This window comes from Mastacembelus armatus, chromosome 9 (genome assembly GCF_900324485.2).
Source record: "Mastacembelus armatus chromosome 9, fMasArm1.2, whole genome shotgun sequence".
In the NCBI taxonomy this organism is placed as follows: domain Eukaryota; kingdom Metazoa; phylum Chordata; class Actinopteri; order Synbranchiformes; family Mastacembelidae; genus Mastacembelus; species Mastacembelus armatus.
The window spans coordinates 7,850,175-7,872,264 of record NC_046641.1 but is presented as its reverse complement, the minus strand read 5'-3'; the positions used below and the strand labels follow the sequence as shown (position 1 = coordinate 7,872,264).

The 22,090-nt window shown below is 41.4% G+C and overlaps 2 protein-coding genes across 2 annotated transcripts; one reads left to right on the top strand and one right to left on the bottom strand.

Moving 5' to 3' along the window:
- The first annotated feature begins 499 nt into the window (after nt 1-499).
- LOC113138547 (histone-lysine N-methyltransferase SETD1B-like) lies at nt 500-8,117 on the top strand. The gene is made up of 16 exons (XM_026321085.1): nt 500-637; nt 750-854; nt 963-1,233; nt 1,320-1,432; nt 1,572-2,591; nt 2,719-3,444; nt 3,598-3,721; nt 3,999-4,204; nt 4,497-4,632; nt 4,712-5,125; nt 5,328-6,365; nt 6,580-6,746; nt 6,828-6,953; nt 7,349-7,468; nt 7,667-7,804; nt 7,919-8,117. Exons 1-16 carry the CDS (start codon nt 500-502, stop codon nt 8,090-8,092), a joined length of 5,016 nt encoding a protein of 1,671 aa, XP_026176870.1. The 3' UTR covers nt 8,093-8,117.
- Nucleotides 8,118-8,288: 171 nt separating this feature from the next.
- Nucleotides 8,289-12,555, bottom strand: hpdb (4-hydroxyphenylpyruvate dioxygenase b). Its single transcript, XM_026321651.1, has 14 exons — nt 12,496-12,555; nt 12,373-12,399; nt 12,094-12,156; nt 11,635-11,739; nt 11,471-11,513; nt 11,007-11,089; nt 10,821-10,910; nt 10,609-10,712; nt 10,419-10,496; nt 9,604-9,766; nt 9,444-9,515; nt 9,242-9,364; nt 8,887-9,003; nt 8,289-8,770 (listed from the first exon to the last, which is right to left on the bottom strand). Exons 1-14 carry the CDS (start codon nt 12,496-12,498, stop codon nt 8,660-8,662), a joined length of 1,182 nt encoding a protein of 393 aa, XP_026177436.1. The 5' UTR covers nt 12,499-12,555; the 3' UTR covers nt 8,289-8,659.
- Nucleotides 12,556-22,090: the final 9,535 nt, after the last annotated feature.

Here is a 22,090-nt window from a genome sequence, read left to right as displayed (position 1 = left end):
CTAAAACGTGACATATAATATGATATTTGCTTTTCTATTCGCTAATAAATGTTTGGATCATTAAACTCCTAAAGGTTGCTCTGAAATCTCACACCTGCCACATGTAAACCCACCTCCCTTTAATTCTATGTGTCCTTCCGCCTCACTGAAGGATCTACATTGTGTTTTCTGTGTCTACCGGCGGATGGATCTATTATCCAACCTGAACGACGAACAGTAACAGCAGCGAAAATCACAACAGCTCTTTCACAATGTTGCTCCATCAGAGGATAAAACTTTGGTACAGGTAAGCCAGAGAAATGCATTTATCAGACTTAACCTGCGTGTGTTTGGCTTTACGTCGCGTTACGTTTGAGAAGGATAAGGTTACAGGTGATGCTCTCCATCACCTGTTGGGGCGTGTTAACCTCCGGCGGACAACTAATGTTCGCTAAACACTGTTTATCTCGGCACCAAACGCAGGATGTGTTTGTTATATTTCCAGGTTTTGACGAATGTAATGGAAAGCGAAACACAACCTACTGAGAGAGAGACACCGCCTCAGCACTGGAGAAGTTGCAAATTGATTATTGACCCTACATTGACAAAAGGACTGTACAAAGTGTACCGTTATGATGGACAGCATTTTAACATACCCGTGAGCAATGTTTATAATAAACTCAAAATAATACGGCGCCAGTTTATTTCCCCTCACGATATTGCGCCTACATCGTGTATGTTTTTCCTGACGAGTGTTGTTTACTCCGCAGGTTGAGGACTTAGGTCTGTTTCCTGTGGAGACAGTCAGAGATCCCCGCATCTGCCGCCTGTGGAGCAAATCCAACAAAACTAACCTCATAGTACCGAAATTTAAGGTAATATCTGTATTATTATAGCTTCATTAATAATCAGAAGAACTAAACAAATGGACTAGTGAAAATAATAGTAGCCAATAATAAAATGTTGTTGTTTCCCTGTTTCAGGTTGATGAGTGGTATGTTGGCCCTGTTCCTCCCAAGGAAGTGACATTTTCCAGGTTGAACGATAATATAAAGGAGGTGTTTTTGACTAATATGTGCAAAGAATATGGGAGCACAGAAGAAGTAAAAATATTCTACAATCCTAAGAACAAGAAACATTTAGGGATCGCAAAGGTCGTCTTTGACACAGTCAAGGCAGCAAAAGACGCTGTCCTGCACCTCCATCAGACATCAGTGATGGGAAATATTATTCATGTGGAAATCGATCCTAAAGGTAACACCGACCTAAAGGTATAATGAAAATATAAATGATCACCTTGCTGGATGTGTTGATTGATTGTAAGGGGTAACCTTCCTCAGGTGAAAACAGGGCACGATATCTCCAGCTCCTCTTACATGGTCTCTATACTCCATGGACGTTGCCAGTGGGCAGCAGTGAGGAAGATCTTCAAAGCTTGATTGACAGTTTGCCGGTAAACATTTTAAAGTCACTTGTATGGTTTAAACACTGAAGTTTGTGCCTGTTTAAAATTTATAGAGCAGCTGTTAAATGAATTTGTTTTAATGATAATATTTCTCACTTCATGTCTTTGGATTATCGATCTCTCACAGGGCGGTGGAGCCATGCAGCGACACGGGAGTATTGCCAGTCCCACCAGCATCGGTACACCCCTTTCTCTGGACACTGCCTACTCCAGTATTTGGCAGGATACACCTTGTAGTTTTGGCCTTACACCACGTTCTCAGGGAACCCCCCATACTCCTTGCTTGTCTGCGACTCCTCTCTCCCAGGACTCTTGCTACTCCAGTCTTCATGCGACTCCGGTCCTCCAAGGGGAGCCCTCCACCTATAGTGTTCTCAAACCTTTAAGACGAAAACTCTCCCAACGTAAACCTGCCAGGTGTCACAGGGGATTTGACATGTCAGATGTCAGCTTACTGTTGAAGAAATGCCGGCCACTGCCGCCGCAGCCCCTCACTAACCAAAAACAAGCTAGCAGCCAGCGGATTGTTCTGTGGGGTCATAATGCACAATCCCCTACTCACAATAACACAACACCAACTTTTAACAGTGCCTCTCCCTGTCAGGAGCCCAGAGATGTGGCCACCGCTGCCTCCAACGCTTTACCTCTGAACTGCAACTCGTTCAGCATCCTGAGCATTAATTTCACAGCTGAGCAGCAAACAGAAGCATCTTACCCACCTGAATGTGTAACAGACTTATCTCCAGCTGCTGCTAACTGCTCTTCAAGCAGCCCTGAGCCACAGGTAGAGAGCCTGGACTCGCGCATTGAAAGTTTGCTGATAAACAGCCAGAGTAATAACCCCCCATACTTTGATAGAGAGATCCTGGAGGCTGACGTGCACTTACAGGACAGCCCAGATTCACCTCGCTCAGGTAATAACTCCCCTTTCTCAGACAACTCATGTGGATCGTTTGCAACCAGCCAGCAGCAGCCCGACAATCATCTGGTGGATGTCAGTCCAACATCGCTCTTTGAAAATGAAGAGGATGAAACTGCTCAAGCTGTTTCGTTTCTCACAAGAAACTCCCAGTCCCCCACACTCTCTGATTTCACACATTTTGAAAGGAGGGCTCATGTTGAAAGGTTTCAGTTATCATCTCCAAGGGTAATACCTCTAGATCTCTACATTCACTATAATGACAATAAAATTTGTAATTACGTTGTTATCTATGTAAAAATATTTAAACTGTACTGTAAAATGGTCATTCAACTTGTTTTCTTGTCTTGCTCAGGAGCATCATGCAGCAAATGAAGATAAGGAGCATTCAGATAACACTCATTCTGACACAAACGGCATCGACTCTCATCCTCAGCCTCTGTCATTTTCTTCTCTCAGCAGCACCATGCAGCATCCAACCCCCAGAGCACCTCCTGCTGTTACAGCTGGACACTCCCATCCACCAGTCCCCACTTTCCCTTTCCCCATTCCTCCTTTTCCTCCACCTGTTCCACCTGTGCCACCTCGTCTGCCAAATGGCACCATCCCTGTCCCACCTCCAGGCTGGATGGCCCCTCCAGGTCATCACGGCAGCATCCCCATTCTTCCTCCCCCTATTCCACCTCCTTCAATTCCTCCCCCACCACCATTTCTTGGACCTCCTCCACCTTTACTCATTCCGCCTTCGCTTCCACCATCAATTCCACCTCCTGTGCACCTTTACCCTGTACACATGCCTCCTCCAGGCCCTTTGGATAAGGGAAATCCTCCAAGACCTAGCAGTGTGCCTTTCCCTCAACCACCTTGGCCTGCTCCACTTTTTCCCAGGTTTAACCCCTTTGTGCCACCACCAGACTACCTGCAGGAAAACCATCATAAGGTCACAGTAGAAAAAGTTTTAGAAGTTGTCATGGAAGAAATGAGGTCAGTCATAAGGAAGGACATTACACGTAGGATGATTGAAGGAGTTGCCTTTAAGGCCTTTGAAGACTGGTGGGACTATCAAGAGAAGAAAACAAAGGTTAGTTCTTTATACCTTTTATTATCTCCCGAAATGGTCAAAAGAAATCATTTGAATAAGGATTTCTTTCTGTTTTTTGTCACTTGTAATGGAAATACACTCGTTGGCAGCCATTTATATACATGTCCCTGTTACTGTTATTTTATTCATAAGATCCAAGTTTCTCCAATGAAATGTGGTGCAGGAAATGTAGAAGGAAGGAACAAACTAATAAATCCCCTCAGTCACACCAGTGGCCGAGTCAAAAAACCTCCACTGCCGTCCTTCAAGGTAAACTGTTCTGACTTTAATATGAAACACAGCAGCATTTGATGCTTAGGCAGCTCTTAGTTTAATGTGAAGTAAAATAACATCATTATACAGGTAAAAAAGAAAACGGTGGATGATTGTGGTATATCTGAAGAGGTAGCAAATGTGTCATGCTCTACACAAGAAATTTCAGGTCAGTGCTTTTAATGTAATTAACTCTCATTTATGACATAATACTGCCTTCCATGTTCTCGTTTACATTTTAGCTTTATCTAATTTGTCGCTCTCTTTCCATGGGGCTGTAGATAAGAAACAGCAGGATGACACTGTAAAAACTGGATCTGAGAGACCTAAGCGCAGGCATGCAAGACCACATGAGCTTGACAGTGATGATAGTGATGATGACAAAGAAGAAGACAATGTGATTCAAAATAAAACCAAAGACCAAAATGAATTAATGCCAGACAAAGTGGAGACTGTCGAGCCATATGAGGACGCTCCTCAAGTCCTGGTAAATAGGAATTTTGTGCAAAAAGTAGTCATGTAAATTACCTTGTCTTTTTACTTTTAACGGAAAATGTAACTTTCAAATTTTTAAAATCATGTCTTGAGAAAAATATCTCACAACTATTCCCATAAGCAGCTTATAATCAGCTTTGATGGGTTTTAAAAGTTGCAAATGGTGGATTTTTATCATGCAGTTTTTCCAATAACTGTACAAATCTTAATATGATACACTGTCAATATGGTAAAAGTCTGAAATTCTTCAAAGTGCATAAAATGAGAGCTGTTGCTGTAATTAGTGTGCCAGAGATGCCCATGATGATGGTGAAGACAGTGATCAATCTGAGGAGGAGCATCAGTCAGCGCAGAAACACACAGAAGATGAAGATGCCATCATCTTCCAAACTACTGAAGAAGTTCAGCACTTAGATGATGGTACATCAAATGGTCCTAGAGCTGCAGCAGTGTTAGTGAATAACTATCTATGAGTAAATATTTTTGTTTTTTATTACAGACACATGTGCAGAGAGCAGCTCCTCAGAGGAGAGCGAGTACTCCTCAGACTCTGACTCCTCTGACTCCTTCTCTTCGGAGAGCTTTGAGGACTCTTCCTACTCTGGCCTCAGTCCTGAAGACGAAGGCATGGAGGAGGACGGCGAGGACAACAGGAGTGACGAGTGTGTAGTGATATCTTCAGATGAAGAGTCAATGGAGCTCGATCCCCCCCTCACACCATCAGCCCCGCTAACCCCCGGTGCTCAGCTGGGCCTGGGCCTGCAGGACTGGTCAGATCTGTTTCAGAGGGGGAAAACAAATGAAAACCAGTATACTCCCTGTCTTCAAGACACCTATCACTTGGATTGCATAATGGAGCTTCAAACCAGTGAACCCCAGGGCCTCCTGCCTCCATCACCTATGGGTCTTCCAGGTTATGTGTCCAGCATGTTGTATTGCAGTAGATTGATGTAGTTCACTGCACCAGTTTAGCATATGCAGATATTTGATGTGTATCTACAATATCATCTGAATAGTCAGTGGTCAAGATTTTGATGTTTATAGATTATACTTGTTTTCAAAATGCATTTTATAAATTAAATTCTAAAGGTAATTTTGCAATAATTTCTGTGCAGCAGTGGAGCCAGACCTTGATGTGGAGATGGACAGCTCTGAATGGAGGGTAGAGACTGTACAGAACATAGAAAACCTGAGGCCTCTCACTCCTACTGGCTGCTTGGTGGACAGTGACCCTGACCTTGTGATAAAAAGCAAACCGACATCTCCAGCTGTAGAGGATGTTGAATGGCCACAAACACCAGGCAAGGACATAGCAGCTGAACTGGAAACTGAGGACTCAGATGAACCCAATGAGGTCCTCCCCCTCTCCCCAGCCAGCAGTGAACTCACTCTGGCTCCTTTTGATCTCCCAGCACAATCATACCCATTATACCAGGAGATCCCAAAAACTCCTGGTAGGGAGGAGAGACATGGGTGGACTCAGTACACCTCTGGAAGAACTCCAGCAACACCTGGCAAAGAGATGATGACATCAGAAAGTAGCACAGTGATGTGCCCATCTCTTCGCAGCACTCCACCTATTCCATCCCAGTCCTGCAATCCATATATTACAGCCCCAAAGACACCTGGAAGAGACATTGTCCTACCACGAAGAGCTGTAGTCCACAGGAGGAAAATTCAAACAGAAACCACCTCACTGACCCCCTTATTTGCTGATTCTCTCAGAGGCTCTCCCATCACAGTGTCCTCTCCATGCAGCCTCTCTGAGACTTCATCTGACACTGCCGATGGGAGAGGTGTATGGGTAAGTCCAGGTGTAAGACCAAAGCCCTTGCAGGGACTGGAGAACATGCCTGGCCTTTTGGATGAGGAGAAATCCTTACTGAGGCAAAAACGATGGAAGAGGCTAAAGAAGAGATGGAGAACCCACCATCGGCAGAGATCACTTAAAAGAATCACTGGTCAACCCTCTGCTCATAGTCGTCCTCGCAGGTGGCGTTCACTCTTTGAAGAGTGGCGAATCCTTCATAGTGTCTGGAAGGATGGCCTGGATGAAGAGGATGCAAGGCTGCTGCAGTGTATGTATGAAAAGCTGCAGGAGCAGGATAATGGCCTCGGGTGGCTCAGTGAAACTCTTTGGATACCGCACCCTCATATCCTTTTTATCAAACTCTCATGTTGAAATTAAAGTAGAACAAAGTGATATATGTAACTCCTAACATTGTAGAAAGTCAAAAGTCAAAAATGTAAACACTATAAATAGTAGGAAGTCAAGTCATTTATATATATAAACAGGTTTAGATCCTCATTTTAAAAAAACCCGAGATTTATCATATTTTATACTTGACATCCTTAACGGCTGTTCACTGACAAGACTCCCCACAGAGAAAAGCGAGGAACAGAAATCCTGCCGACCAAACCACAGGACGGGCTCTGCTCGCAGCGAAGGTTTCTATAAAATCAGCAGGAAGGATAAAATGAAATACCTTGACAACACAAGGCTGGGAACTGAGCTTCCATCAACAAGTGCTCAGGTAATAAAGACAGAAAGATGAGATTGTCTCGGTGCACAGTTCATTTCATTCGTTGCATAATATCATCATATATTTCATCAGGGAATATGCATCCCAGCTCAGCAACAAACCTCACTGCGTGCCGGATCTGACTTCAGGTCTGAACAGCGCCGCCTGCTGTCCTCTTTTAGCTGTGATAGTGACCTGGTCAAGTTCAACCAACTGAAGGTAAGTAAGGTATTGTTATTAGTAACTGATAAAAACCCTGGTTTCAGCTGGAATGAAACATATAAAGTCTTTTAGACCAAAAGATTTGGGTTCTGGTGTGAATTTGGTGTCATCTAAACCACAATTGAATTTATGTGAATGGAGCAAAAAGCAATGGATGAAACAGACTTTTCACAACTCATTGTCTGTTAATTATAAACTAGAATCTCATCGGAGTCCGTGCTTATTTGTTTGTTTGTGGGTTTTTAATTAGAATTGCATTTCCTCATATGCTTAAAATAGATACATACAATTGAATGAGCAAGGTCATATCAATACCAGCAATGAACTAGTCTGTGTTAACAAATGGCATTGGTGTCATGTTGTTAGGAAACTCTCATATGTTTTTGTATCAGTTTCGAAAGAAGAGGATTCGTTTCAGCAGGAGTCACATCCATGAGTGGGGCCTGTTTGCCATGGAGCCTATAGCAGCAGATGAGATGGTGATTGAGTATGTGGGTCAAATCATCAGGCAGGTAAGACAAACACACTCATTTCCCATAACCAATGCCACAGATGTGCTGTTAAACAAACACTCTTTCCCCTGATTGATTCCCCTGGATTGGCCCCCTGGGACTGTCTGGTTCTTCTGGGTAGTTTCCAGGAGTGTGAGCAGAGTGGCAGTGGTAAACAACACTTTCATAAATAGGTATATGTGATTTCGTTCTCCTTAGGTCATTGCTGACATGAGGGAACAGAGATATGAGGAAGAGGGCATTGGAAGCAGCTATTTGTTCCGGGTTGACCAGGACACCATCATTGATGCCACAAAATGTGGGAACTTGGCCAGGTTCATTAATCACAGCTGCAATGTGAGTAAGAGCTGCTAGTGGTACAGTTTGTTAATTATGGTTCAGGACTGAATACAAAATAATTATTTCATTACAAATTTACATTTGTGGGTTGTTTTTCTTTCTATCTTGCAGCCTAACTGCTATGCAAAGATCATCACTGTGGAGTCTCAGAAGAAGATAGTGATATATTCACGGCAGCCAATAAACATCAATGAAGAGATCACTTACGACTACAAGTTTCCCATTGAAGAAACAAAGATTCCTTGTTTGTGTGGAGCAGATAGCTGCCGGGGCTCCTTGAACTAATCACTGATGAAGTGTCCTGATTATGTACAGAGCCAAAGATGCCTTAACTACTTTACAATATACACACAGACACTGGATGTTTGTCAAGAAAGACACTTTAATACAGTACAGTCTGGGGACCAGCGCCGCAGCATGTTGGACAAGAGCTGCATGAAGATACAGAATAATAAACACTGGTAACCATTGTTAAAAAACCAAATTTTCTTAGAACAAGCAACATAACTAAATACTCCACTTGGTTGGGGAGTGGCCACTGAAAACATCGAACTAAAGGCCTGTGTTAGAATAAAATGTCATTTTTCAATGATATCACAAGTGTATACTTAAATGTTTTCATTTTGGAGAGCTTAAATGGTGTTTTGCTTGAGTCAAGCTTTTGTCAATATTTTTTTCTTTATATTTTATAAAAAAGAAAGACTTGCATTATGAATGTTAAGCTGTGATGTGGACTTCTTACTACTGAAGCAACATAAAATAAATATACAATACACACAATCAACATGCCGTGGCTTTTCAAAGCAAGCTGATGGTTATTGAGACATTTCAGAAGTGAAAGTAATATTGGGTTCACATGTTCTGTGGGACGCCATTTGGTGTCAGGACAGTCAGATTCCCTCTGGCATGCTGGTCAGCTTCAATGGCTTCAAACAGAGATTTGAAGTTTCCTGCACCAAAGCCCTGTGGACATATCACATATTTAAGTTACTGTTTTAGTTCACCTGCAGCTGATGTTGTGCTGTTTTTCCTTCTGTTCTGTTCCGTCTGTTCATCAGACAGGTAAGTGGCACAGTCACCTGGTGGTTGTGTCTCTGAATCACTTCCAAGAATACAGTGGGGCGATCCTGGACCGGCTTTGTGAAAATTTGAAGTAAATAGCCATTGTCATCATAGTCCACCAGGATATTCAGCTCCTGGATATGAGTAAGCTCAAAATATAATTATCAGCTGTAAGGAATTTCTTTAGGCTGTTATGAAAATGAACAGTGTGTTCTGTGTTTGCCATTCATCATTTTCACATATTTACAGTAGAAAGTTTTTTACTGCAATTGGAAAGTGAATTGATTTGTTTTGTGATGTCACAAATACAGTGAAATGTTGCACTTTGACCGTAAATACAAATATGAGGTTCACAGCATCAGCGCTTCTGACCTGCAGGGCATCCAGGTCCTCTGTGATTTTGACCTTGGAGTATTTCAGCCTCTCCCTGAGCTGGTCGTAGTAGGTGTCTGGCACAGACATGAACTCCATCCCACGCTCCTTTAGGTTACGAATCTGCAGATAAGGGATTCATTTATTGTTACTGCATTTTGGACGTGTCCACATACAAACCCAGAGGTATCTGTAGACTTACTGCAGTGATGATGTCTGATGTGTTCATGGCAATATGCTGCACCCCTGGGCCTCCATAGTACTCCACATACTCCTGTAAGTGAAAATGTATGGAAAGGATGGCTGTTATTTAACAATTTTTGTTAAGTTTGCTTTTTTAGTGTCACGTGTAAAGAGCATGCCTGGATTTGAGACTTTCTCTTCCCCATGGCAGGCTCATTGATGGGCATCTTCACAGTTTCCTCATAGTTTGCCACCACAGTGGAGCGCAGGGCACTAAAATCTGTCTGAAGCTGCTTGTCGTCCACTGACCAGAAGCGATGAAAGCGGAGGGTCTTCTGATACCTGTAAGATTATGAGCCAGAGACCAGCAGCTACATCATTTCAGATGCTTTTGTAGTGTTAACACCCATGTTCTCCATAACCATGCACACATCCACTGTGTTCAATTATATTAATGGCTTAGTGTTTCTTATTTTCACTGTTGCAGAGCCTGCACAAATAACCTTTTATTGTTTGCATGCTCGTAATTGTTGTCACTATCATTTCATGGTCTATATGGGGGTTTGGAGAATTAGAGCTTGCTAAACATATTTTACTGACTTTTTGAGTTATGACCTGGTTTCATGAGGTTCTGTGCATCTAAAAACCTCCACAATTCTTTACATCTTTCTTTCCAGGATTAGCCAATGAGCTAGCTCATTTAGAGAGCTGCCTTTCTCCACCTTTTCATGCCTAAGTAATGGGGAGGAAACCAGGTCCAGATGTGTAGAACCACTGGAGACCCTCTTAAGAAAATGCAAAGTCATGCTGACGCTCTTGTCAGGCCAAAAAGCAGTTATGTAAGAATCAGACAGCCTTTGACTCCTCCTCCCATCCACCCCCTGACTTTCACTCTGCTCGATCACATCACAATAGTTATTATCGATAGGTTTGGTTACCACATGTGCTGCACAGCATTTCTCTAAACTCTACAGAAAATGAGTCCTTTCCTTACCATTCCACTACTGGGACCATCTCATTGTCTGGCTGGTTCCCCACAACATGATCAATAAAGTTCAGCTCTCCACGTGGTCTGCAGGGACGGATGGAAGTGAAGTCAGATGAGCACAGCCTATTGATTTGATGTCCTTCAGACTGAAATATGTATGTTATTGTTCTGAGTACAGCAGTTGTTAATTGCTCACAGTTTGGCTAGTAAGGGGTCCTTGAACAGTGGAGGGTGGAAGCCAGGGAGAAACAACCCACTGTATCCTGTTCGCTCCACAAACGTGTGTGTGGTGTCACCATACTGAAGCAAACAAAAAACAGAGCAAAAATCCACGGTCCAGGCCTAAAACCTTCAATGTAAGGATTCATAGGATCCGTCTTAGGATCCACATTCAGATACTTGTCTTACCGTTTGAAGCACAGCCAGTCTGACTTTACCGTTCTCGTCCTCCAGAGTGTGAGGCTCCTTTATTATAACTGCACCTCTTTCACGGGCTTTCTGTGGATGGAGAAAATATTAATATGCAAGAAAAAAATTTGTTAGCAGCAATTTAGTGTAATGTCAAATTATTGCAGAATAAAACTGTAGTATTACCTGAACTAGAAAGTCACAGTCCTCCACTGTAAAGGCAACATCCTTCACTCCATCCCCATGCTTGACCAAATGGTCTCCCATCTCTGAGAAAAGGCCACACACATTCAGTCATTCTGTTAGTCTATTTAGTATCATCATGGCACCTTTCATTGTTTTATGTCAAATATCTCAACACTTGATCACTTTAGGTAAATCTACAGGAAAAACAAGTTAACATTAATATATATGTGGTGTAATTTGCAAGTTCTGTGCAAAAGGTAACGTTTGGAGCTTTAATCATAAGCCTTTTTTTAACATAAAGTCTTTTAATTTCAGTGAACAGAAACATCAAGATGGATTAGTCCTTTGTAGAAAAACAGAAAGGTTAAGAAAAATATGGAAGGATATATTTATTACATCTGAATACAAGAACTAATGTGCCATATGACCATACTGTGAGCCCAGGTGATCACTTCCTGTGTTACCTTTATTTCCAGGATTCAGGGCAGATGAGAACACATAAATGATCTGTGAAATACACAGAAAACATGAACATTGGTATTATTACCTTATTTATGATTTGTTGCACTAAGGAAATCCAGCTGGCATCATATATGCTTCCAGGCTTTAAAAACTGAAGCGCCTTTACCTTGTCTTGTTTGACTGCATGAGACACCACTTCACGGCTGCCTGTCTCCAAACCCTGGTAAGCCAAAGGCTCAAAGCCCAGCTTGTTGCAGTAATAAGAGGCAGCCTGTTGAAGACACAGTTATTTGTACTGAACAGAAAACCAAGGACATTTGGCAATAATATCAAATTAAAAGCTTTTAAATTGCAACAGGTTGGCTTTGACCTGTGTAATGGCGCCATCTCATGGCATGAGGTTTGACTATAGTTGACAATAGTTGAAAGTGAAACGGGAGATGTTGTCTGGGGTTTTACAGGCTGTGTCCACTTCACCTCTCAGCAGGACCAGTGTTACTGACTGTATAGTGTCTGCAAAGCTACCACAATAATTCATACTACATACAGTCTATCCTACCCAAGTCAGATAGAAAAACACATAAGGTGCTGCCCAAACAAAATGTGCACTTGTGAGTTAACTCACCTGTTTTGCATTTCCAACCCAGAAAGTTAAGTGATCAAAGCAGAGGAACCTGCCCTGTTCGTGCTAAAAGGAGCAAATAAGGGTTTTATTAACTAAATCACTGATTTTCTAAGTTGCTGTAAGAATTAGTTGAAACATATATTCAAGTGTGAAAATAGACTGACATTTGATAAACAAATGCTGGTTTTAATGCAGTGGTTTTCTAATCTGGCTAATAACTGCAATATTATTTATTAAGATATGTTCAACAGCACAACACATATGATCAGTTTTACCTACCGTTTCACCTTTGTCTATGTACGTTGTCTATAATCAAAAAAGCACAAAATTATATAACGAAGAAATAGATCAGCCATTCTGAAATACACATCTAAAATAATTTAGCAGTGAATGGTAACTTACCATTTTCGCGGTGACTGAACCTGACTGTCAGAATAAAATTTACAATGCACTCCTGAGTTTAAAAGCTGAGGAGAAATGTTCTAAATACATTCCCACCAGTGGGCGGAGGATGAGGGGAGGGGGAGGGATGAGAGATCCTTGGTGTCCTTTCACTGTTCGTCCTCCACATCTTTAATTAGTTTGATTAGTAGTTAGAATAAATAATGACACAAGTTCCCTTGTCTCCTAAGTAGTTCAATAGTTTGATTTGACTTACTCTTCAATACTGTAAATATCACATTAGTAAATATATGTGCGTATAGTTACATTTTATTTTATAGTTACATTTTATTTTTAAAAAATGCACTGACTGAATTATTTTTCATGGTTTCCCTGTTTCATAAGGTATCATGAATAATCAAACCTAATTGTGACTAAATCCAAACTTTTTTCTGCAAATGGTCACAGAAAATGATTTGTCTACATGAGTTTAGAATTACAGCTGCATTTTTCTTAAAGAAGAAAGACCATATGTTAGCGTTTAGTGGCGAGAGGAGGCTCACGCATACAGGCCCCTCATTGGCTCAGTGAGACTGAGCTGAGTGAACCCTCATGTTCCTCGAAATCCTCCACCTCGTAAATACGCCTCAGAAATCTAGTGTCCCTTAATTAAGATTACACCAGTTAAGAATATTCCTTGAAAAGAAATGCAGTGTGGCTGTTCAGTTAGAAATCATATTGTTCTGTAAATGCTGGCCGCCATCTGCTCTCTTCATTATGGACAACAAAACATGTACAAGTAGGGATGTATATATTTTTGACTAGTGCTGTGCAATTTAAATGGGATTTTCCTTAACACACAATTGATTTTAGAGTCATCCACAAGACCTTTGTTCAATAAGATTTGATCTACCAGCTTTTATTTTTGCTATATTAATTTAAAAAAAGTATTATGTTACTACTAGATTCATGTTAATTGGACTTATTTAACAACTCTGGTTATGTGATTGTAATAATCTGATGATTCTTAGGTTCACCTTTGTCATGTTTGGTACAATTTTGTTTCTCAATTTGAAATTGTGGTAAATCTACGAACTGTGACTCAAGTTGTCGTCTAGAAAAATAAAAAACATGACTACACAAGGCTGCAGACAGCAATTCACTTAAGTCAACATTCATTCTTTGTTTGCAGGGATCTGGAGCCACTATCTCGATTAAAGCCATGCATATTTAGTCAAACCCTGACTGGACTAAGTGGTATAGAGAATGGATGGCTGGCTATTTAGTCAAGTCCTACATGGAAAACTTGCTGATGACCAGCATTGCTAGACTGATAGAGATTTGTTAGTTGTGTGTTATAGCTCTGCATTCCAGTAACACCTCACCAACTGCTAATGAGAAATTCAAGCCCACCCCTCAGCGCTCCCACTGCGACTGTCCCTGCAGATCTTTGTTTTTCACGCCGTTACCAGGAGTTCGACTGTTGTCATGGGATGCAACTACACACATGCAGATAGAGGAACACAACATGATGGATTAAATAATTACAGCTACCTTTCATAACTACAGCTACTCCATAATTTAATAGCACAATATGGGGGGTGTTGTTTGTTGTAGAGTAAGTCATGCTTCATCAGAGCAAGAGGAGTCTCCAGGCTTTTACTGGTCTCATGTACTTGAAAATCTTTGATGTTGAAAGATTTGATATTTTAACTGGTTTAACTTGCTATTGCATCAGTGCTTTTAAACATTATCTCATATGTACATCATGTTGCCTTACACTAGACTGTAAGCCTAAATCCTCTGATAATCAGCCTCTCCTGGGACAAACACCTCAGTCAATTAGGTCCTTCCCACGCCAGCACTCTTCACATAATTGTAGTAGCTCAGTTCAGGTGAGCAAAACAGCTGTCAAGACAAGAAATAAAAATGAGTGAAATATCCTCTGACAACAATCCACAAATATTGGTCAATGGTGACGAACGGGAGCAAACTCAGGACAACGCTGCTGCAGCGGAAGAGAAGACCTCCCCTGTCAGTCTGGATGGTGACTGTTTGGAGGACAGTTCTGCTGATGCAGAACAGGAGATACAAGCAAAGATGCAGTCTGTTTTCCGGCAGGTACGTAACCATATCAGATCACAAGTGGATAGGAAGGCTCCAAAGAGCAGCATACTGGACCTAGTGCAAAGAGTCAGACTCAGAGAATCAGAGAGTGTGGAAGTGAACAGTGAACCTGAGGACAAGGATGTCAGCAGTAATCAGAAATCAGTAATGTTGACAGATGAGAGCAGAGAGGAGATGGATGTAAAGGAGCAGGAACTGTGTGCAATTTTTGAGAAGAAGCTTGAGGTTAGTGAAAAGACCTTGAGGGATGAGTTTGAGAAGGAGATTTCTCAGGTGCGTAAAGACATGCAGTCTTACACTGATCAGGCCCTGAAAGAATTAGAGTTTAAGATGCAGAAGCTGCAATTTCGCAGTCTCCACCAGACAGAACCCAAGGAGCAACAAGAAGGCAAAGGTCCAAATAAGAAACAGAAGCTTTCAGCAGCGCCCTCACTGGCGTCCAGAAAAGGGAGACTACTCACTCGGACCATGACCACCATCACTCCGAAGACCTGTGCTCCTGTCATCATTGGCCCACGTGCTAAATCAGAAATACTCATCTCCTCAAAGGGTGAAAGCTCTCAACTTCTACTGAGAGATCAAACGGCCTTCTTACCAGGAAAAAAACCTTACTGGAACCGCAAGCCACTGCCCCCAGCCTGCCCCCCACTGCAAGAACGCAAAAAGCCTGTCCTGGTAAAACAGAAAACAGGAAACTGACTCAATCTGGGAGACAAAGGAAATTTTCATCATTTATGCAAAAGGCCTGATAACAAAACAGGACTATAAACAATCAGGACTATAAACAATCAGGACTATAAACAATCAGGACTATAAACAATCAGGACTATAAACAATCAGGTCAAAATTGTCACACCTTTGTAAAGATCATCTCTGTTATTGCTTCTTTCTATGACCATTACTGTACCTGCCACATTGCTGTCCACTTTATGATTTGCTGAAGACGACAGCACAGTCAGACATAATATTAGCTTTTTGCAGAAATGAAAGGTAAGATGAAAATTGTAATTTCAGTGGTAAAAATAATAAAGCATCTTGTGAGATTTTAAAAGTAGATTTTCCAGTCATGTGTCATTCTTTAGACAAGTGAAACTACTTTAGTCCAGGGTCAGTATTCACCAGACCCCAACCAAGCTCGAGAAAAAAATACAAGTTCATGAAATTTGATGCAGTGTAATCCAAATGTTTCATTTACAAATACTTTCGACAGTTTTACTTCACAGTTTACTTTCAATGTTTTATTAGTGAAAGGTTACTACTGTTTTCAGCAGAGGTGGATTGTTCCTTAGCTGGTTTACTACTAATAACTACTGAGTGAACAAACTAGTGAATAATAAATCCCTGTGCCTGGGGCTGCCTACAAAGCTCCTCAAGGCAAAATTGCTGTACTGGGCTACAGAAGTTAAATTTGAATAGACTTGAGAGGAGGTTTCAAGGTGGGTGAGTATTTTGCAGTGCAGTGTGACATGGATGACCTGGAAAAACAGTTTTTTTGTTAATCATTACTGTAAGTCATTGCCAGCAAATCATGTCCCTGTCTACTACAACCACAAAAGGCAACATAATTAGTCATGCAGTCAGTATAATAGTGCACTCAAAGTATGTTTAAACTATGGCTAAGATTTTGACAACAGTGTTTGAAAATGCACAAGCCTACACTTTTTTTTCTGGGTGGCAAAGATTATGTTCACCAATATAAAGTTTTCAAATAATTACATGATGAAAATTCATACCAAAAGATTATTTCACTGTTTTAGCAGCACTGACATGTATAGCTATACACTAAAGCGTATATTTGCAGAGCACAAGGAAAACATATATAATTAGAAAGGAAAACACAGGAAAGACCCTGCAGGCTCTGTGTGTATATATATGTGCAAGATAAACCTCTGAGCTAATTAAACACAACTGGCTGATCAGTGTTTGATCTAGTGTGTCACATATTTCCATTTAGAGCAGTTCATCACTTCGGGACACTTTATCCCAACCCTTGACTAAAAATCTATAGAAACCTCTAAAAACATATGATCGACATATTATGAGATGTTCAGAAATTTTGCTAGTATAGACTGAACTGAAATAACGTGCGTTTGTTGTGGGATCTGTGACAATTCAGCTGAAAACTAGTATAAGTATGACAACAGCAAGTGGAACTGTAAGAAACACCCAACAGGTCTATGCAATTATTTATGTACGTATCCAAAAGCAGTAGAAATTTGATTGAAATTCATGATGTATACAAGTGACCACATGTTGTGGATTTGAATGAGTAGTTTTGAGAAACGCAATTCGGATCTGTGAAATGCACCAAAGCAAAGAAAAACTAACTCTTCACTCTGTACAGTTAGTCATGAGCCATGGTAATTGTACAGCTTTACCAACAGGTGGCAGCAGTTCATGTATGTAGGTTCAGAAGTATCTTGTACAGCTCGATCAAACCTCTGTGTCACTTTTGCAGAGAGCAATAAAAGTTTTATATCTGAAGACCTGTGGTAGCTGAACGGAGCAACATTTCTGCAGTTTTACTTTCACATTTTGTGCAGCACTGATTTAACAAGCAGCAAGCCCACATATGCAAGCACCCATTTACATTTACTGTATAAGAAAGGCCCTTGTCAATTACAAAAGTGTAAAATATTTGTGATTGGAGTAACTCAGTGTCCTCCTCCTACCAACATAGGACTGCTCTGTATGGATCTTCCCCCAGGAAAGGAGATGTGTAACTGTATAAGTGGATATACAAAGATAGTGATGATAAAGGGCTTCTGAACTGTGCACAACCTTCCTACTACATTTATTATCACATATATGTCGCTTTCTAATGACAGATTTTGTTGTCCATTCTAAATTGTCCATTATAATATTATGTGGTGAATTTTCTTGCTTCTGATGAGGGACTGAAAGGTTTAAAATACAGATCAGAGATATTTCAACATTTTATCAGATTTATGAAAGAGAGCTTCCTCTCTGTTTATAAGCGGTCACACCCTGTATGGTATAGGTGAAATGTGTTCAAGAAAGGTGATCTGAACCCTAAGCACCTGAGTGCTGCCAGCAGCTGAACTGGCACTGGGTCCAGCCAGTGACAGGAGATGCATTTAGCCTTGAGGAGCTGTGTGCCTCGAGGCAAGCCTATCACAATGGACGGGATAGAGAACGATGTGAAGAGGATCTTTGTGTCTAAGGGATGATGAGCCTGAGCAACCATATCCGGAGGGGACAAGAGGCCAGCACATTCAGGTCTGGCCAAGCCACGCTGTCCTCGGAAGCAGCATCTCTCGCCTAATGATATCTACCAGCAGCAGGGCTCATTACCATGCAGTATGCAGCAGGACGTTGGTCTTTCCTTCAAATATTCATCATAGATAGATAGATAGATAGATAGATAGATAGATAGATAGATAGATAGATAGATAGATAGATAGATAGATAGATAGATAGATAGACAGACATAGACATAGATAGACAAACAGATAGATAGATAGATAGATAGATAGATAGATAGATAGATAGATAGATAGATAGATAGATAGATAGATAGATAGATAGATAACCCTATAGAGCACACTACTATATATCCTCCTGTAAAGATCCTGTCCTCTCACAGCTGACTGAAATCCTTTCAGTCAGACAAAGGTGGAGTGGACATGGCCATGAACAGCAGTGAATAACAATGATAGGCGTCGTCCATTTGAAAGCCCTGATTTCCTAATCTCCTCTCAAAATGTACCAAAAGAAAGTGCCATTACCATGAAAACACTGGTCTCATGTAAATTCTCAAGGTCTGTACAAATACAGTGAGTGGCCACTTCCAGGTTTGAATAGTGATTCCTCAGCAAACATGGGAGCAATTTATAGTCATCATACAGGGACGGAGTCGAGCAGGCAGAATGCAGTGTTGGTGTGTATTGCACACAAGGAGCAAGTTTTGTGGGACACGTTTAGGCATGTTATGCCCCATTATTTCTGTGACCTTATTGATAAGATTTGTGGGGACTTGGCTTTATTTCCAAAGTCTGTGGAGTTACATTCATCTTTATCAGCACAGGTTCAAACAGAGGGAAGTGGGCATGAAGATAAATGTGGCTGAGAATGCAGGGAAAAAAAGGACTTCAGCTTGTTTTCTTTACATCCATAAGCACAAACTGCAAAAAGATCGCAGGATAAACTCTGTAAAGCATGTTTACACTTCATTATTATGTTAGATACCAAGATGGAAGCTTCAGTTGTTGTTTTCTCCAGAAACCAAAGATATTTAATTTACTATTGAAATCAACTCAGAAAACCAGCAAATAACCACATTTGATAGGGTGAAACCGTAGACATACATTTTTTAATATTAAACAACTGAATAAATTAAGAGATTAATTTATGGTGAACTTTCTTTCTTTTTTAAACTTCGTAACATGTTTGTCTCGAGGTGTCAGTTTGTTGCAGTATTGGAAATTGTTTTTGATTTGAAAGGATCTCACACTGGTAAGAGGGCAGGGGGGTAGCTGGGACAGAAAAGGTAGGAACAAAGAAAACCTGTATTTTTAAGGTGTTTACACTGTAAACAAATATTGAAACATGAGTTTACCTGGAGAGGGTGTGGAAGTGTTTTGACAAAGAGTTTCTGCATCAGGTTGGACTGACTTGTTTTGGTGGATCAAAAGCTCTTCTGTCTAGACTGGTGCTGGGCTCATCAGACACTATGTTATTAACAGTATACTGTAAACCTTAATCCTCTGGACAGTTTCTCATCACAAATCTGTCGATCCCTCACTGAGCATGAACAAGGCTTAAAAACAAGGGTCCGAAATCCCACCTGTTCACTGAACGTATTTATTTTTCTACAGAGGTTTCTCTGGGTTTGTTGGGCAAATTGATATCCAGGCTCTGATTTAATGTGTGGGACTGATGCTACATGTTAACCGCTGAAGTAAAGCTCAATGTATCAGCGTACACATGCAACACTACAAATGTCATTAGATTTTTGTTCAAATGCCAAAATTTGAAGGTGTATGAAGGTTTGTGAACATTTTCCAGCTGAGTAATGGCCATTTCAAACCAACGAGAAAGCACCCAGAAATATGAAAATGACAAAATACGCTCACGTCCAACTTCTGCTGCCTATAATAGAAAAGCTGATTGAGGAGAAGAGTTTTCAGGCCCTTTAAAGAAATAACAGACAGATCCAGAGGCAGGGAAAAAGAAGAGCCGATAACCAGACAAACACACTGAGCATTGTATTGAGTTGTATTGTACCACACACACACTCCTGCACACCTACTCAACCACCCACCCATACACACACTCACACACAGGAACAAATGCAGCCCACACATCTACACCCCCACCTCCTCCACTGAGTCCTTGTTTCTGATTCCTGGGACTCCAGATGCACAGGTGAGACAGAGAGGCAGGCTGGGAGAGGGACACCCAAGGGTCCTTTTGATCTTACAGAGAAAGCTTTGGCAGAAAATAAGTGACACCCTCACCACTTTCCTTCCTTACCTCCTCCCTCACGCTGTGCTCTGTGCTAAACCAGCTAAGGGAGAGATGCTAATTGTGTCTTTCACTGTCATTGTCATTCCTCCAATACTGTTTGTTTTGGGAGTGATTATAGGAATAGTGAGCGGATCATGTGTGTTATAGTCTGGCAACAGGTGGACAAATACTATAGAGAAAGTAAGGTTAGTGCTGACAGCCCAAGGAATGTGTCTGATCTCTATTTACATGCACATTCAAACACACACACACACACACACACACACACACACACACACACGCACACGCACACGCACACACTATAGAAGGCATTTGTTGCTGCCTGGGTGGCATGGAACAGCAGGGAGATCTGAGGAGAGGCGAGCAGTTGTGTTTTGGTTCAGATGTCCCATTTGGGTGTGGCAGCTCACACTGACGACAACACCCTGGAGCAGGCACCTGGTGGGCTGCTTGGAAGTGTTTCACTCTGAGTTTAGGGGTGCAGACTGATGGGGTTACCAGTGAGATTAAAGGATAAGTCTGCTGATATTCAATATTTTTCTTAATGCCAGCCATAAGACCTAAGGCAACAGCTAATTGACTCTACTGACAAGTCTGCATAGCCTGGGCGGTCTTATTCCACCAAAAACAATTAAAACACAGCCACATGGATGCACTTGCTGGTATGTGCTTTCATTATGGTGAACATGAACATGAACATCAGCCATATTCTTTAAGATGGAAAGGTAGAGTAGCCAGGTCTGTGGAAATGAAATACTGTTGATTGAACATCAGCTGAAAAGCTGAATATTTTAAACCCTGACCTTCAGGTATGAGCAGACGTACACAAACGGTGGAAAATGGTAAAACAGATTTATAAAGGGAGGAAAAATGAAATGAAAATCATCTAAAAGCTTCACGCTCACATGCCTCAGAGTGATGCTATGAAATTAATTGAACAATGCATGTAGTATTTTGGAACTAGAGCATGCAAAAGGCCGCGGGGTGTGTTTTTGTTTTGACTGGAGGTAACGCCTGCTGGTCAGAACAACCAAAAGCAGAACATTAATGGGAAGGTTCATGCTCTACACTCAGGGTGAGGGGGAAAAATCGTTTTAAGGGGTCAGTAGATTAACATGGTTGAACTCCCTCTCAGAATAAGAAATCACTGTAAAAGCTGACCCATACACACACACAGGTCACAAAGGCCACACACACACACACACACACACACACACACACACACACACACACAACATTTATGTGCATTCGGAGGTCTACGCCACTGTTGTTTTTGTGTTGGCGGTGTCCCTTGTGTACACCGGGTGCTTTGCTCAGCTGGTATTCTGGGTGAGTTATCCCAGCGTGGACTCGGCTAACAGCATGAGACAAGCTGTCAGCCCAGCTCATCTCAATAACAACAAGAAGTCTGGCCAGTCCAGCATGCATGATTGACTCCACCCTTTTGCCACTGTCTCATTCTCATCGTTACAGCAACTATTTAATGTGAAGATAAACTGATGATTCCTGAATACTTTTCTTATTTTTCTCAAGCAGTGAATGATGCAGAAGATCTCTGTGTTTTTAGTTTGTTATCCCTTTGCATCTGATATTTTAAACCCTGCTGTTCCAAATCAGATCTGACTGACCTATATGAAGAATAACAGTGTGTTTAAGCAGTCCTGTTTCTGTCTGTGTGTGCAGAGACCCTCACATCCATCACAATGACCATCCTGTGATCTCTGCAGCTCTGCTGCTGTCAAATCTGCTTCATTTTGCCCAGATGGACAATAGATAACACATGTTTCACACAGAATGACAAGATGAATCGCAGGACTTCACATTCTTGCCTTCTCACACATGTTGTTACTTTAGGATGTGATGCAAGATGAGCTCCTGTAGCTGTGATTTTTTTCTCCCCCTCTAGCTTGCTCACCTTGTTCAGAATTTCTCTTCCAGTAAAGTCTTCTGCTCACTCTGCCAAAGCATCTGCAGTCAGACAGCCTCCTCCACACACCAC

Coding starts and splice junctions, on each gene's coding strand:
- hpdb (XM_026321651.1), bottom strand. Junction 11,514..11,634: donor ATGCAGTCAAACAAGACAAG/GTAAAGGCGCTT, acceptor TGTATTTCACAG/ATCATTTATGTGTTCTCATC. Junction 11,090..11,470: donor CCTGAATCCTGGAAATAAAG/GTAACACAGGAA, acceptor GCCTTTTCTCAG/AGATGGGAGACCATTTGGTC.
- LOC113138547 (XM_026321085.1), top strand. CDS start 500: ATGGAAAGCGAAACACAACCTACTGAGAGAGAGACACCGCCTCAGCAC. Junction 2,592..2,718: donor TTCAGTTATCATCTCCAAGG/GTAATACCTCTA, acceptor TGTCTTGCTCAG/GAGCATCATGCAGCAAATGA. Junction 7,805..7,918: donor TCATTAATCACAGCTGCAAT/GTGAGTAAGAGC, acceptor TCTATCTTGCAG/CCTAACTGCTATGCAAAGAT.